This window comes from Ostrea edulis, chromosome 1 (genome assembly GCF_947568905.1).
Source record: "Ostrea edulis chromosome 1, xbOstEdul1.1, whole genome shotgun sequence".
NCBI lineage: Eukaryota > Metazoa > Mollusca > Bivalvia > Ostreida > Ostreidae > Ostrea > Ostrea edulis.
This window is the reverse complement of record NC_079164.1, coordinates 85,860,519-85,876,103: the sequence shown is the minus strand read 5'-3', so window position 1 is coordinate 85,876,103 and position 15,585 is coordinate 85,860,519. Positions and strand designations below refer to the sequence as shown.

The 15,585-nt window shown below is 36.8% G+C and overlaps 1 protein-coding gene across 1 annotated transcript in view; it reads right to left on the bottom strand.

Moving 5' to 3' along the window:
- The window catches only part of LOC125668919 (uncharacterized), a 29,216-nt gene that overhangs the window by 13,542 nt on the left and 89 nt on the right, over positions 1-15,585 (bottom strand). Inside the window, exons 1-2 of the mRNA XM_048903385.2 lie at positions 14,278-15,585; positions 1,328-1,542 (exon numbers count right to left, since the gene is read on the bottom strand). The exon at positions 14,278-15,585 is cut by the window's right edge and continues 89 nt beyond it. Of these exons, the coding sequence (XP_048759342.1) occupies positions 1,328-1,542; positions 14,278-15,585 (1,523 nt within the window). The remainder of the gene's footprint in view (positions 1-1,327; positions 1,543-14,277) is intronic.

Genomic DNA, 15,585 nt, shown 5'->3' with positions numbered 1-15,585 from the left:
GCCTATACGTCATATTGGGATTCCCATCATGCGCATTGAATGAGAAGAAATTCATTTCTACTAATGAAAGACTAATGATATTGGTAATGGACCAAACGTTGTCGATGTATTTAAATGTCGAGTTAAAAGCCACGGTTTCAGATCCCCCCTCTCATTTTGTCGAGCGGTCGTGGTAGTGTAGTAATAGTCTCGAGCGTAATCGGGAGGTCGCGAGTTCGAGCCCGGCTTGTGCCATGGCCGCGTCAAACCTAAGACGTAAAGTAGAAAAAAGAATTAAATTATTTATAGAAAAAAATTGGACTCGAACTTTGCCCCAAAGATACAGCCCGATCATTGATTTTAATATGTGTTATACGCATAAATATATTTATCCTTACTGTGCATGTGTAGGGCCTTTATTTTATTTCCGAACGGCAGTATGAAAATACACATAAATGTATAAATATATTAGCAAAAAATGTGATTACACAACACACAGTTTAAACACAATGTCACTGTTGTTAATTGCATACAATGTATATTGTTCAACATAAATTTTCTAAGTGTATGCTCTGTTCTAGTTTACAAGAAAGAAAACAAGATGTGTTTGTGACACACAAATGCCCCCATAATGGCCAATTCCGAAGATGGCCAAGGTCACAAGGACAAATATCTTGGTACCAGTAGAAAGATCTTGTCACAAGAAATGCTCATGTACATTATGAAAGCTCTAATATTTACCATTTAGAAGTTATGACCAAAGTAAAAAAAAAAAAAAAAAAGGTCGTGTCCATGTGAAATATCAAAGCTCTATCACTTGCTGTTCAAAAGTTATTAGCAAGGTTAAAGTTTTCAAAAAGTAGGTCAAACTCCAAGGTCAAGGTCACAGGGTCAAAATTGTTGGTACCCACGGAAAGGTCTTGTCACAAGGAATACCCATGTGAAATATCAATGCTCTATCACTTACTGTTCAAAAGTTATTAGCAAGGTTAAAGTTTCAGACAGGATTACAGAATGACAGACAGGACAAAAACAATATGCACTCCGATCTTCGATCTCGGGGGCATAAAAATCCAAATTGGAAAAATGATAGCGATATCGAAGATAGTAAATTAATAGTAAATAAGATTTGACGCATATCTATTGTAAAACACTTGTTTCTCATCGAAAAAAACCCACCAAACCAACAAAGATCTATTTAAATCATTTTCTACCCTATAGTATTAATGCTGACGTCAGCCTTATGTGAAACGGGTGCTGGCCAAAACATACCTTGCCTCTACATGGGTCTAGGACGTTACAATACCAATCTAAAGAATACACCTTCCATGGTTCTCCAATGACTCACCTGAATGTATACCAATGCGTATCCTAATGATATCGTTGTCGTGTATAGGAGAACGAAAGTTATCCATGCTGTCTCGAATGTCCAGTGACATATTGGAGATATGTAGTGCGTGCAAATGTCCATTTGGAACAGGGATTCCACTAGTGACCATGTAGGCATCTCCGATTGTCTCGACCTTGTAGACGTCATACTTGTCAATGCAATCATCAAACAGACTGAAGGATAAGAAATATGAAAAACGCATTCATTATTAAAAAAAATGAAAATATACATATTTTTGCATCTGTAGTTAAATGTATAATTTGCAGTTTCGTCAATAGTATAGAATGTTTGATTATTGTCACACAAAGGCATGCCGTCAGTTGGGAATGGCTTGCATTTAGGAAATAATATACGGAGCACAACGCAAGTTTCGAATTAAGAGCTTTGGAAGTGCATTTTATGGTATTCTGTGCGCCTATACATAAGGACATCGGTGAGGAAGATGGTTGGTTGTATATTGTTTAACGTCCCTCTCGAGAATTTTTCACACATATGGAGATGTCACGATTACCGGTGAAGGGCTGCAAAATTTAGGCCTATGCTCGGCGCTTACGGCCTTCGAGCAGGGAGGGATCTTTATCGTGAGGAAAGACGATAAAAATATGAGAAGCAGTTTCTGTTTCAAGATATAACTGAACAATATATTAAATACTGTCGAAAGATGCTATTTTTATTTTTTTTAAATCGTCAACACAAAATATATTATGCCATATTGCATGGCGAACAACGAAATAACGTGACCTCTCTACTACTATAATAATGATAATTACGGACTCAATGTTTTGTCCTTTAATGCCGGCAAATTGGGAGGGAGTTGTCTTTTGATAGAATAAACATGGTTTTCATATTTGAACTTAATTTTTTAAAAATCTATTTCGGTGAATAATTAATATATCGGCGAAAATGACTAAACAATACTTATCATTTCCATTAGTGGAACTCTTCAAATTAAAGGCGCGTAAAGTCTTGCTACCGGGACAACATACGTAAACATTACTTAGGCATACATAATATAAATTATGGTATCGGATACATATTATATATAACCGACTGCAAACCACAACACTGATTAAAATTCTAAAGTCAAATTTAGGAATTGATTATTCTTACAAGAAAACAGACGAACTTATTAAGCTATGTGAGGGAGTGCAGGTACTAAATCTGCCAAATCTGACCGATATAAAGCATCAATCGCAAGAAGAACTGTGAAGGGAAAAACCTATATGCACATCCAATACAAGAACTTCTCTTGTAATTAATGTGATTAATATGTTTTTAAAGTTATTCTGTCAGGCTATGAAGACATTCTATTTTATCCTACAATTAGGGCAGGTTCATATGGCATGGACTTGGTAATCGTACATGAACCCAACCCCCCAACCCCCTCAATTTCCATATTTTAGAACAAGTTATATATATGCCAAATTGCATTTTTAAAGACGTTTATAACACTAATTAACACAACTAATGCGTTTCCAAACTGCATTTAAGCTATTTTGAAAATTACAAAATATTGATGGATTTTGGACAGAGAACATCATTGTTTGGGATTTTTAAAATAGGTGTGGTGGAGTTTAAAAACATGTAACATTTTTAATACGATTGTGTTAGAATATTTGAAAAATGCAGTTTGACCAATGGTTATTTTATTTAAAAATACACCATGTATTTTAACTCTTAAAAAAAAGGGGGGGGGGGTATGACCGTTTCGTTTATGTCCCAGTAATCTCGCACTTGTTCGCGAGACTTGTGCATTTTCTTACCAATGACGCACAAGAGTCATCAAAGCGCGATAACTCTAACGAGCTGGTAATGAGAAGTATTCGGAAGAGATTAATTGAATTTTATATTCGGCGCGCGCACAAGGAAGTGAGAGGAGCGACTTTCTAATGGAAGAAACTATACAAACTAAATACACATGTATGTTTACATTATATAATGGGTTCAGAATAAGGGAAAATTAATCTCATCTTATGAGGCCTATAATTTCACACCTTACAAACTGTCACTGACGGTTATTAATATTATTGTTAAAATACCAGACACTTTTGAAGATCGAGAACTACATGTAATAAATTCAATGCGATCACCTTTAACGCAATTTGGAGAAATGATCTTAGAAGTAATTATCAGGTCTATTTTTATTTCATCACATGGATGTGGCTATTTCTAATTCACTTGGAGATTCCACATGGGTGGGGGTATATATCTATTATTAATTATTAGATTAATACCCTCCCCCCTTCCCAGAAAGGGAACATTGTTTTAGGTTTTAGTGTGAATTCTTCTTCCGCTTCTCATACAGTTTGTCCTGGCCATAACCTTTTTGTCTTTTGACACAGGCCTTTTATATTTGGTATGTGGTATACCATGATAAGACATTGTGCCATTTTTAATGACGTTTGACCTTCGATGTAAAGGTCAAATAATATAATTTTTGGACATTACCCTTGTCATTTGGTATATGGGTATACCATGATAAGACAGCGTGTCACATGACATTTTTATAACCTTTGATGTAAAGGTCAAATAATATAATTATTTGGACATTTTTTTGTCCAGATCATAACTTTTTTGTCTTTTGACAGGCCTTTAAGATTTGGTAAGTTTACTTTACTATCATAGTTTCACAACACTTTTCCTTGGTTGAAGCACATATACATATAGGTAACTGTTATGTACCGTAATTCTTAATTTTCCACTTTAAAGATGATCCCTAAAAATATTCGAAAAACTATGGAAAATGGAAGGGGAGACATCAGTTTTAGTGTGCTAAAGCAATTCTTCCTAGTTCCACTCGATCTTTCTCATCTTATTACAGTCGATTAGCATGCCTCGCCATCGTGGATCTTTTCGGTGAAAGGTGAAGGTAACGAATGATGATAACTCCCATAAGCAATACAGAATAGATAGTTGGTCAATCACGGACCCCTGGACACACCAGAAGTGGGATCAGGTGTCTAGGAGGAGTAAGCATCCCCTGTCGACCGTTCACACACACCGTTAGATCTATATCTTGATCAGGTAAATGGAGTAATCCGTAGTCAAAATCAGTGTACCAAGAACGGCCTAACAATCGGTATGAAATACGTCAGATAGCATTTGATAGGTTGTATTGACGAACTAGATCGTTATAACGACGAAAAAATTTTGCGAAATGCTGACTACAATCGAGACTGTTGAAACCCCTGTACCATCAACTTGTTGGTCAGTAGCTTGCCTCGACTTAAAACCTGACTATACGCAGAACAAGCTCTTGCGTATCGAATCAGCTGTCTATTTTGTTTGCTTATAGGAGTTGTGAGATTGATCATTGTTCGTTATCTTCGCCTTTCATTTAGGACCTTTTAGAATAATTGATTTGAGGTCCTCATTATACCCCCCGCAACAAGTTGTGTGTGTGTGTGTGTGTGGGTATACTGGGATCGGGTTGTCCGTCTGTCTGTCCGTCCGTCTGTAGCCGCAATGGTTTCCGGGCTCTAATGCATTATCCTTTCCACCTACCGTCACCATATCATATATATGGACTACCCATGGGATGAAGATGTTCCCTATCGATTTTGGGGTCAAAAGGTCAAAGGTCAAGCGCATTGGACATTAAAGTAGCAATATGGTTTCCGGGCTCTAAAGCGTTATCCTTTCCACCTACAGTCACCATATCAAACATATGGACTACCCGTGGGATGAAGATGTTCCCTATCGATTTTGGGGTCAAAAGGTCAAAGGTCACGCACAGTGGACATCGAAGTAGCAATATGGTTTCCATTTAAATTCTTTAACGGCTTTTTTCATCGCATGGAGATGCTGTGTTCCTAGATACCTTTTGGAGCATAATACTGAAGTTTATTTATACCTATTAACAACACCCTTTGGGAGATTGGGGTAAGCGGGGGGTATTCTTAGTGAGCATTGCTCACAGTACATCTTGTTTTCAACTATATTAACATCACCAGTTATGATATGTCCAGCTGGACTATAGTTGAAAGAAGATGAAGAACAAGAACACGTAGGTGGATTAAGTATAAGATGGTTTATATCTAGGCACCGCAAAGTTTGTTTATAATTAAAAAGTTTGGATGAAATAGTAGAAGTATATTTGTAGGAAATACGAGGTGTAGACTTAAAATAAGTTGGAACACACGACTGAAATTTTTTATGACGAAGAATGTTGAATTGCTTATGTTGACGGCATCTATTCATTTGTTTGTAAATTTGAGCTCATGGAACTGGCGGCATAATTTGGAAGGAATATTATCCATGACCCGTGGTGGTTTAAAGAGCCTGTGCTATAACGTGTGTCCAAATTAAATTTTTAAAAAATTAGGTGCGGTATTGTTTTTAGTCAAGAACTTTAAGACCGCAAAAATGGTGTCAGTGTGCACATAGAACTACCATTTTAGTATAGATTTGTTCCCGGAAAATTCCTCGTATGTCGATAAATCGTTTAGATTTCGCCTTGTGTTGACTTTCTGCGGCATTTTCCGTGTAATTGTCAGATCAAGTTACGTGATTCGCCACTGTGTGTTTGGTTATATCCCTCTCTCTCCTTTTAAGAGTTTGAGGGTGGGGGTGGGGGCACAAACCCCTGCTGCCCCAGTCCAATTTGAAACTATACAAAATGTATCTGATTGAATAGAAGGTACGTAGAGTCCAATTAAAGATAGGTGTTGATACTTTGCGACAGATCCGCTATTTGAACTTACCTGCAACTGAATTGGACATATCTACTTACTTGATAGTAATATTTATTTGAAGATAGATCTAATTAATCAAAACTAAGTTCAAATATTAATATAAAATATTTCTAAACTCAAAGTTCTCGAATTCATGTATTTGACACTCTTATTATTATCATTTCAGTTAGGAATTTAACCTATTTCTAAGTCAGTTGGTTCAGTCAATATTTATTTGAATTTAACCGTCCTTAATTCTTTTAAGGATATTGTAATGATAATATCGTATACAAAGAAACATTCTAATGAACTTGATTCATGTGGGAATAATGGAACAACCTGACTTCCCTTGGAGTAGTCCACTCCAATGGAATTCAGGTCATTCCATTATTCCCATAAACTGTTGCACTGCAGAATCTGGAAAAGTTGGAAGTGAACAGCAGCGGAGAAACTCGGAGAGAAAGAAGAAAAATAGAGAGAAGAAATCAGAGGTAGGGTAATGCAGAAACCAGTGGCAAGAAACCCAGGGAATTGAGGTGGAGTGCTTTGTGTAGTAATTCTGAAGAAGATTGAGACACCAAGTGCTTCACTCTCAACAGGAACCGGGTATAGACACACGGTGAAATAAGAAAGTCCACCTCGTACATTATTTCCATTGATTATATAAGTGATTGAAGTATTACCTAATTAGAGTAAAATTATTATACCAATCATTATTAACTCAGGCAGAGTTAAAGGAAAATTATTATATTATCCCCGAGAACCCAGTACAAAACACGTTACAATATGTTCAATAATTTGAAGATATGTGTTTTGGGTAGAAAATAATTAGTAGTATTATATAATGCGCATCTGGTGCATCAAAATTGGTACCGTATAAGTTTTACATAAATGTACATTGTACCTGGCTAGCTCATGCTGAGCACGGACTCAGCCTATTCATCTTTAATATCAAAGGATAGCTTAATAAACAAGAGGTACTGTGAGCAATGCGCACTAAGAATACCCCCGCTTACCCCAATCTCCCAAAGGGTGTTGTTAATAGGTATAAATTACCTCTTTCCTGAGTGTAAAAATATGGTATGCCTTTGTAGAAGAAAATGGAAGATATAGTCCGAACACAAATCCATGGCATCAACCTATAATTTTGACCTTGAGATCAAAGGTCAAGGTCATAAAGAGGTAATTAATGTACATGACACATAGTCTCATGGTGATACACTTGTCTTATGGTATGAATATGTCAAAACCCTATAATCAATTTTGTACTTGAGGTTAAATTCAAGGTCATATAGAGGTCATCAAGGTACCCGATACGTCGTCTCATGGTGATACACTCATGTGTCAAATATGGTATGCCTATGTCAAAGACCAAAGAAGTTATGGCCCGGACACGAATCTGCACAGACGGACGGACAGACAGACAGTGATTCCTATATAGCCCCCTGAACTTACCCCCTATAAATATCAAAATTATTTCACTTTTGTGGAGACATCACGTTTATGATTGATTGATTGTGTCTTGCTCACTCGAGAATTTTTCACTCATATGGAGACGTCACCAAGACCGGTGAAGGGCTTCAAATTTAGGCCTATGCTAGGCGATTACGGCCATTTAGCAGTGATGATTCTTTAACGTGCCACACCTACTGTGACACGGGTTATCCGTTTTTAAGGTAATCTCTTAGGACCCGTGACATTCACAACTGTTTTAACGACTTAGGTCTGTCGCGGCCAGGATTCGAACCCCGGCCTTCCGCATGCGGGGCGAACACGCCACCGCGGCGGTTCATGTTTATGTATTATTTATGTATTATTAAGTATACAGCTTCCACTTTTAAAAAATCACAACCAACCTCCATGTAATAAATATTAATACATGTACTTTTATTCCATTAAAGCTATAAAACTCTGATGTCTGATTTTTACTTCCAAATCTTATATCCACCCACGCATGCACGGGTTCATGTCTAATAATTGTATTCTCTTAGTTTTGTGCATCAGTCGTGTGATAAAAAAGAGCTTTAGAAACTTATTTTATACATTTTTCCATCCATTCCTTTTTGCGCTTTACAGAGTATTAAAGTTCTCCAAGGGAAATAATTCTGAAAAATCTCGAAAACTTGCATATAACAATGTTCGTTGTTCCATAATACGTGATACTCTCTCAGGTAAATCATAAATGTGTATAACACACGACGAGGACAGAAGAATAATTTTCTTTATCAAAAGGGATCAATTAATGTGTTACTATATGCTGTACATTACAAAGAGATATACCATTCGAAAAAGGTTCTAGTTCAAGAGAATGCAAATCATGTGTCCAATAGTCACCAATTACATGTAGCAAGATAAAATATAAACAGAAAAAATACCCAAATGCCAAACAAAGTAATGTTAAAAATTCGTTTAGTGGTTAGAAGAGTTAAAGAATCGGGATTATTAGTAAGTCATTCAAATATGGTCTGATGAAGATTAATTTGAACACGCCTTTGGACCGGTCGCGCTTACCCGGTAGTTAGAGTGTAATGGTACCTTCACATATTTTTTTTTACGGATCCTTGCGTATTCCACATATCCCTAAAAGTACCCGGATTGTTACGATTTAGACACGGATACCGACGAGTGATTTACGAATTCTTGCGATTGACTACGAGTCGAAGATCTGTATGGACTCGTAAGAAAAATCCGTGAGTGTTAAGGTGGTATTAATCGTAAAGTTTAGTATGTACTCGTAAAGTAATCGTGTCTATACGTAAAGCGCTCGTAATGACTCTGAACAATCCGTAAAGCGATTGTAACCCGACGTGAATGAAATCGCATATATCACTTAGGCATTCGTAAAAATCCGTAAACTATCCGTAACATATTCGTAAAAAAAAAACTTTTTACGAATGTTTTACGGATTTTTACGAATAGTTTACGTGTTCTTGCGACCAGTTTAGGATACTTACGGATTGTTACAAGTTATTTACGGAAAATGAAATCCGTGGACAATCGTGATTTTTTTTGACATGTCAGAAAATTTGCCCCCACTTTCACGGATCCTTACGAGTGTGTGCGAGTTGTGGCGAGTTATTAACGGATACCGACGAGTGATTTACGAATGCTTGCGATTGACTACGAGTCGGAGATCCGTAAGAACTCGTAAGAAAAATCTGCGAGTGTGAAGGTGGTATTACAGCGATGTCGTGAGTTCGAGTTCCACTCCTGCCATGGTCGCGTCAAATCTAGGACATAAAATAGGTACTGATTACTTATTCGCCAACCGTTCAACATTTAGAGGTATTTTGGCTATGACCCGCAAAACGGTGGTCGCGACACATTGACGAACCCCTGGGTGCTAAGCATAGATCTACATTTGTAGTACTTCACCAACACTTGGCGACGTTTCAATAGGAGTGGAGAATTCTGATGCGGACATAAGAGAAACAAACAAGACATCAGTGGGAAGCGTCACCAGTGCTAAGAAAAACATCTCAGGAATCCGCGCAAAGTGTACAAATCGATATTGGGAACATTGAAAGCCAGTCAATTGTTTTGAATGATTATGAATTATGAAAGTTGATCTTCCCGCGAAGCAATACAAATGGTCTGTAACGTGCCGCGAAGCAATACAAATGGTCTGTAACGTGCCAGTAAAAAAACTACGCATGATAACTCTGGATTCCCGCAGACATTTTCAACTCGTATATTTTAAAAAAGCTTCCATCGTAATTTTGGCAATGATTTTTTTTTAATGCAAAGTAGAATTCATTAGTAATTGATTATTACACCCCCCCCCCCCCGCAAACGAAGTTTTGGCGGTATATTAAAATCAACATGTCCGTCTGTCTGTAGACATGACTGTGTCCGTGCATGTTTTAAGAAACTAGAGCATGGATTTTTCTGAAAATCTGTACACTCATTACTCACCATATGAAGATGTGACCCGGTATTTTCATATTGGTTAGGCAGGTTTTCTTTAATTTACAAGGTTTTTTCTACTTATGGACTTGGTCTTTTATTTCAAACTAAAAAGAGTATATCTTAAAAATTTATGAAGATATTTGATTTAAAATTTGTATTAATACATTGTTCTTAGATTGAAGCTATGCTAATTTCCATTTTGTTTAAAAGGGGTTGTTCCTTTGTCTAGAGAATATTTCAAAACCAAATTAAAAGGTTTGAATCAGAACTTTTACACATATTTTTCAATAAAGTAAAATAACATTTATGTACTTTACATTTTGATTTAGAGTGGATGTATGAATATTTCCATTTTAAAATTATGGGGATCCGAGTTAGGATAGGTCTCAGTATCCCTTGCTTGTCATAGGAGGCGACTAAATGGGGCGGTCTTTCGGATGAGACCACAAAAAAAAACCCCCAGAAAAAACAACAACAACAACAACAAAAACAACAACAAAAAAAAAAAAAAAAAAAAAAAAAACGAGGCCCCGTGTCACAGCAGGTGTGGCACGATGAAAATTCTAAAAGTATTGTATAGCAATACATAGTCCCCTACCGGTAGCAAAAACTACTGGACCGCAACAATATTCGAAGTTTATTATGTAAACTTGATTTCATTTTTGTAACATGTTATGGCAAGGCAATTAATTGTGTGTGTGTGTGTGTGTGTGTGTGTGTGTGTGTGTGTGTGTGTGTGTGTGTGTGTGTGAGATCCAGGACACCCTAGGTAAGGATTATAAAATTTGTAAACTACAAAATGTTATATATTTACAGCAACATTTTCTCAGCTTATAATCTATGTTAGAAAGAAAAACAACCTTGTAAATCAAAGATAGAAGATACCCGTTTTAATACGCCCGAAGTTTCATTGTTAAAGTTCATTTAGTATTTGAGATACAATTAATCCGGAATATTTGAGATTCATATATCGTGCAGAAGCCATTCCTTTTTATACGCCCGTCTTTAGACGGGACGTATTATGGTACAGCGATGTCTGTACGTCCGTCCGTTCGGGGTTTTCTCTTTATGATTTCATTTCCCTTTCACATATCATGCTGAAACTTGCTGTGTAGCTTCTTTGTGGGTCACTTTAGATCATACTGCAATTTTGATCCATTTCGACCTTTTTTCCAGGAGTTTTGCCCCTTCATTTGGAAATAACTATTATATGGAGGGTACATAATTTGTCCGCCCTACTCCTCTCACAGTTTTCAAGTGAGAGCCTTCTTATTTTGTGGAGTATTTGTATAGGTACTGAAAATGTGCATGTGGAATGGATTTTAATTTTCTACAATTTTTGAGAAAATTACAGGTTGTTGAACTTAGTCTATTTGGAAATTAATATTCTATGGAGGGTACATAATTTGTCCGCCCAACTCCTCCCACAGTTTTCAAGTGAGGACCATCTTTTTTTGTGGAGTGTTTGTATGGGTATTGAAGATGTGCATATGGGGAAGGATTTTGATTTTCTTCCATTTTTGAAAAAAATACAGGTTGTTGAACTTGGTCCATTTTGAGGAAATCTCGATTTTTAAGCTAAGACCCTTTGTTCATATGAAAGTTTGTCACAGCCTCATGATGGCTGATACTACCTGAAGCAAAGTTATACAAATTATAACACAAGAAAAACACCCTATGTAAGCATTTCACGGGCGTATTATGTACCGTTTGCGGTACTCTTGTCAAAATTTATATGGTGCAATTTTTGTTTAACTCTCTAGTTTAAAAATTGGATATCCTATGTCAGGGATATTTTTATGACAATGGAAAGATATATATTTTATGTCACGCTTTATGTTGAAAAAGAAAAATAACATATGCGAAAACAAACTATGAAGGTGAAAAAAATATATCTGTAAGCACAGTGGGAAAAGTGTGGAAAACTGATTTGATGGACAGACAGACGGACGGAGTGCATATTTAGAGTCCCCTTCTACTTCGTCGGTAGGGGATTTAAAATCATTTAAAAATAATAACTTTTAAAGCTGTATGATCCGATGTTCATGCATTATTTTTGTACATAATTACTTTCAAGCAGATTAATCAGTGTTTGAAGTTATTAACTTTCCCTTAATTACATGCTTGAAAACATTTGCATGTAAAAGAAAATAGTGAGAAGTTGTTTAAAAAGTAAATACTTTATAGTGTGGTACGCATTGTCTGTTAGGCGTCTATAAATAGTCCCGGGCGCGTCAAGGGAATCCCATCATGATATATTAACCCGTCTAATTTTAAGGCTGAAAGAGCGTAAAACAACGAATTACTAAAAGGTATTTGATATTTTTATTTCTCTTACATTTATGGCACGGTACTGTTGTAACAAAATACACAGTGAGTGTCACTTGAAATGGCCGAGTGACGGTTGTTAGTAAACATCGATTTTAAATCTAGTAATTCTGGTTCAAACACGTAAAATAATGTATGACATGTCGCACAGCCTCATAAATACGTACATGCGATGATTTGACAGCGGTTTTACAAGGTGGAATTTTTTATTCGAAATTCGGACCATACAACTTTAATTTGACCAGAAGGTAGGCAGAAAACAATACTATCATTCGCAGTCCTTTATGTCAATATTCAGTCGACGTTTGCTTTGAAGATGAAAAACGGTCACTGGCAATGTAGAAAATTCTATGTTGTCTTAAAAATTCTCTTTTTCCCCACATGGGGCGATAAATTATACAACAGGAGATAGGCCACATTGCTCACCTTGTTCATAGAGAGACTGAAGGCTAAAAATGTGAAAACTTTAAACTTGGTGTCCTGCGCACCATGGCTTGCAAAACACCGATCCTACACTACATAAATGCTCATGTTTATTGTTTACCTGTATATAGTTCCGACTTTAAATAAAAATTACTTACTTACTTTACTTACTTACATGGTAATGCTTTCATAGTAATATAACAAATATCACTTGTACCTTTTTGAAACTTTTAAAACCACGGTTCGGGGCCAGGTCAGAGGGTTATCATTGGAACAGACTTGAATATACTTTACATAACGATGCTTATGACACATGGCATTATAGGAAAGGTGAAGCTAACGAACAATGATCAATCTCATAACTCCCATATGCAATAACAAAATAAATTTAAATCTCGCAGAATTTTCAATGTAACAATAAAATGTAATATGCAAAATATGAATTACATCAGCTCAATATTATATGAATTTAATAATTTCTGGGTTCTCTTTACCTCCTTCACAATCTAATTAAAATCAGATCAAAGATACGCAGAGTATACGACGCGGATCTAAGAAGTGTGATTTTAATTAGAGTGCCCTCTTCAAAACATCTATACGTTGAGAATCGCACTCCTTGCAATACACGCATCTTCAAGTTCTTTACAAAGGCACTAGCTTTAAAACTGAGAGGAGTTAAAGGAAAACCCACATTTCCTCAAAACTGACTAAGTCCAACAATGTGTAATTAAAACAATTGACGAAAATCAAAACCCTTGGGCATGCACATCTTTAATACCCATACAAACACTGTAAAATTGTCCTCACTTGAAAACCGTGGGAGGAGTTAGACATACAAATCATCTCTTTGTAATATTTCCTAAAGTTCAACAACGCGTAATTTTCTCAAAAACTTAAAGAAAATCAAATTCATTGCCACATGCATATCTTCAATACTCATAGAAACAATCTGTAAAATAACATGATCCTCGCTTGAAAATTGCGGGAGGAGTTAGCCGGACAAATTATGTACCATCCATATTACATTTCCCGTGGGGATCCGGGTTAGAATAGGTCCTCAGTACCCCTTGTTTGTCGTAAGAGGCGACCAAATGGTGCGGTCCTTCGGATGAGACCACAAATATCGAGGTCCTGTGTCACAGCAAGTGGGCACGTCTCCTTATGAGTGAAAAATTCTCGAAATGGGGCGTTAAACAATATACAATCAATCAATCCATATTACATTAATTTGAAAATAAAGGGACACAATTCCTGCAAGACAGGTCGAAATGGTTCAAAACTGCAACGTGATCTAGAGCAAGACTGCGAGTGAACCACAAGGAGCTACGTAGCAAGTTTCAGCTTGATATGTGACAGAGAACTGAAAATAGAAACAGAAATCCCCGGAACGGACGGACATACGTCGCTGTACCATACTACATGTGTACGTCTAAATACGGGCGTATATATGTTGAAGATGAAAATTGATAAAAGTGGAAAATGTGTCCGTAATATCTCACAGTGACACTGGCTAGTTTAATAGCAAAAAACCCCACTCCCTATGGCTGAAATATTCAGTGATAAAATCCAACTTACGAATACATTTCGTTCAGCAAGTCAATAACTTGCATAGGGGAACATCTACTGCACAAGGAAGTGAAGCCAACGACGTCACTGAAATAGACAGAAGCTTGGGAAAATTCCTCAGCAGGTGCGCATCCATTCGATTTGAGTTGCATTGCAATTTTCATAGGTAACATACGATAAAGAAGTTTATCGGTGAGCCGCTTTTCCTTGGCGAGTTCCTTGGTTTTGGATTTGATATTACTGGCGTACTTGGCCAATCGTAACGTCATTCTGTTTACGCACGAGATGTACCATGCTAGCAGGGTGAAACTTGATAACGTCACAAACACTTGTAGGGATATGAATAATGCGAAACGAAACTCAGCATCACTTCGAATTTCTGAAAGATTTTCCTTCAACAATCTAGAAGAATTATAATGTACGACAAAATCAAAGTCAATAAATTGGGTAATATTTTTAAACCATTCAATGCTAATCGCAAACCTTTCATCCTCTTTTTGGTTCGTGCATTCAGAATAATAACTCTGAGACCAGACTTTTTGACTTACTTCATGGAGATATTCATCCGGGTCTATGCCGCTCTCTTTGTACGTGTTCTTTATACTAGAGTCATAGTCAAATACAATGTCTAGATATGACTTTGACTTTCCTTCAATGTACTTGTATATTCGGAATTCATTGTCCGTAAATCCACACGTTGTGAAGAGGTAAGCTATTCTGGCCCTCTGAATACCCACGAGGTCCATGTGACGGAGAAGGGCCATAAGCACGACTAGTTTGGAATAAAGATGCTTTCCTTCAGGGACTTCTACATCGGACAAGATATCATTCATCAAGACATTATTTACACATGTATAAAAATCTAAAACTTCTAAGACTGTGAGATTAAATTTCCATATTTTGTCTCTCATTTCTTTTATATTTGAAAGTATGTCACTTTTTATACATTCTGTATTTGTCACAGAAAATATTTTACTTCCTGAGGGCACATTTTGGAAACTTTTGTCCGTGTTCTGTTGTGCTATCTGAAGTAGACCTCGGGCATCTGACATGTTTCCATTAATGCTGAGATAAGTGGTGGATCGTCCCCTTTCTCGCTGAAGCATTTGAATAAGACTAGCAACCTGTTGAGCGGAGTTGATCTGCGTAATGGCAGAATCTGTCGCCATCTTCAGCTGTATTGCCTCGCTAAGGTTGAAGGATGAAAAGACGATCATGGCAGTGATGGGAATAATGATGACGAGGATCATTCTCCAATGTTCCAGGATACGCCGACAGCTCCCCGTGTCCTGAATATTCTTCTGCACCAGGTCTTGA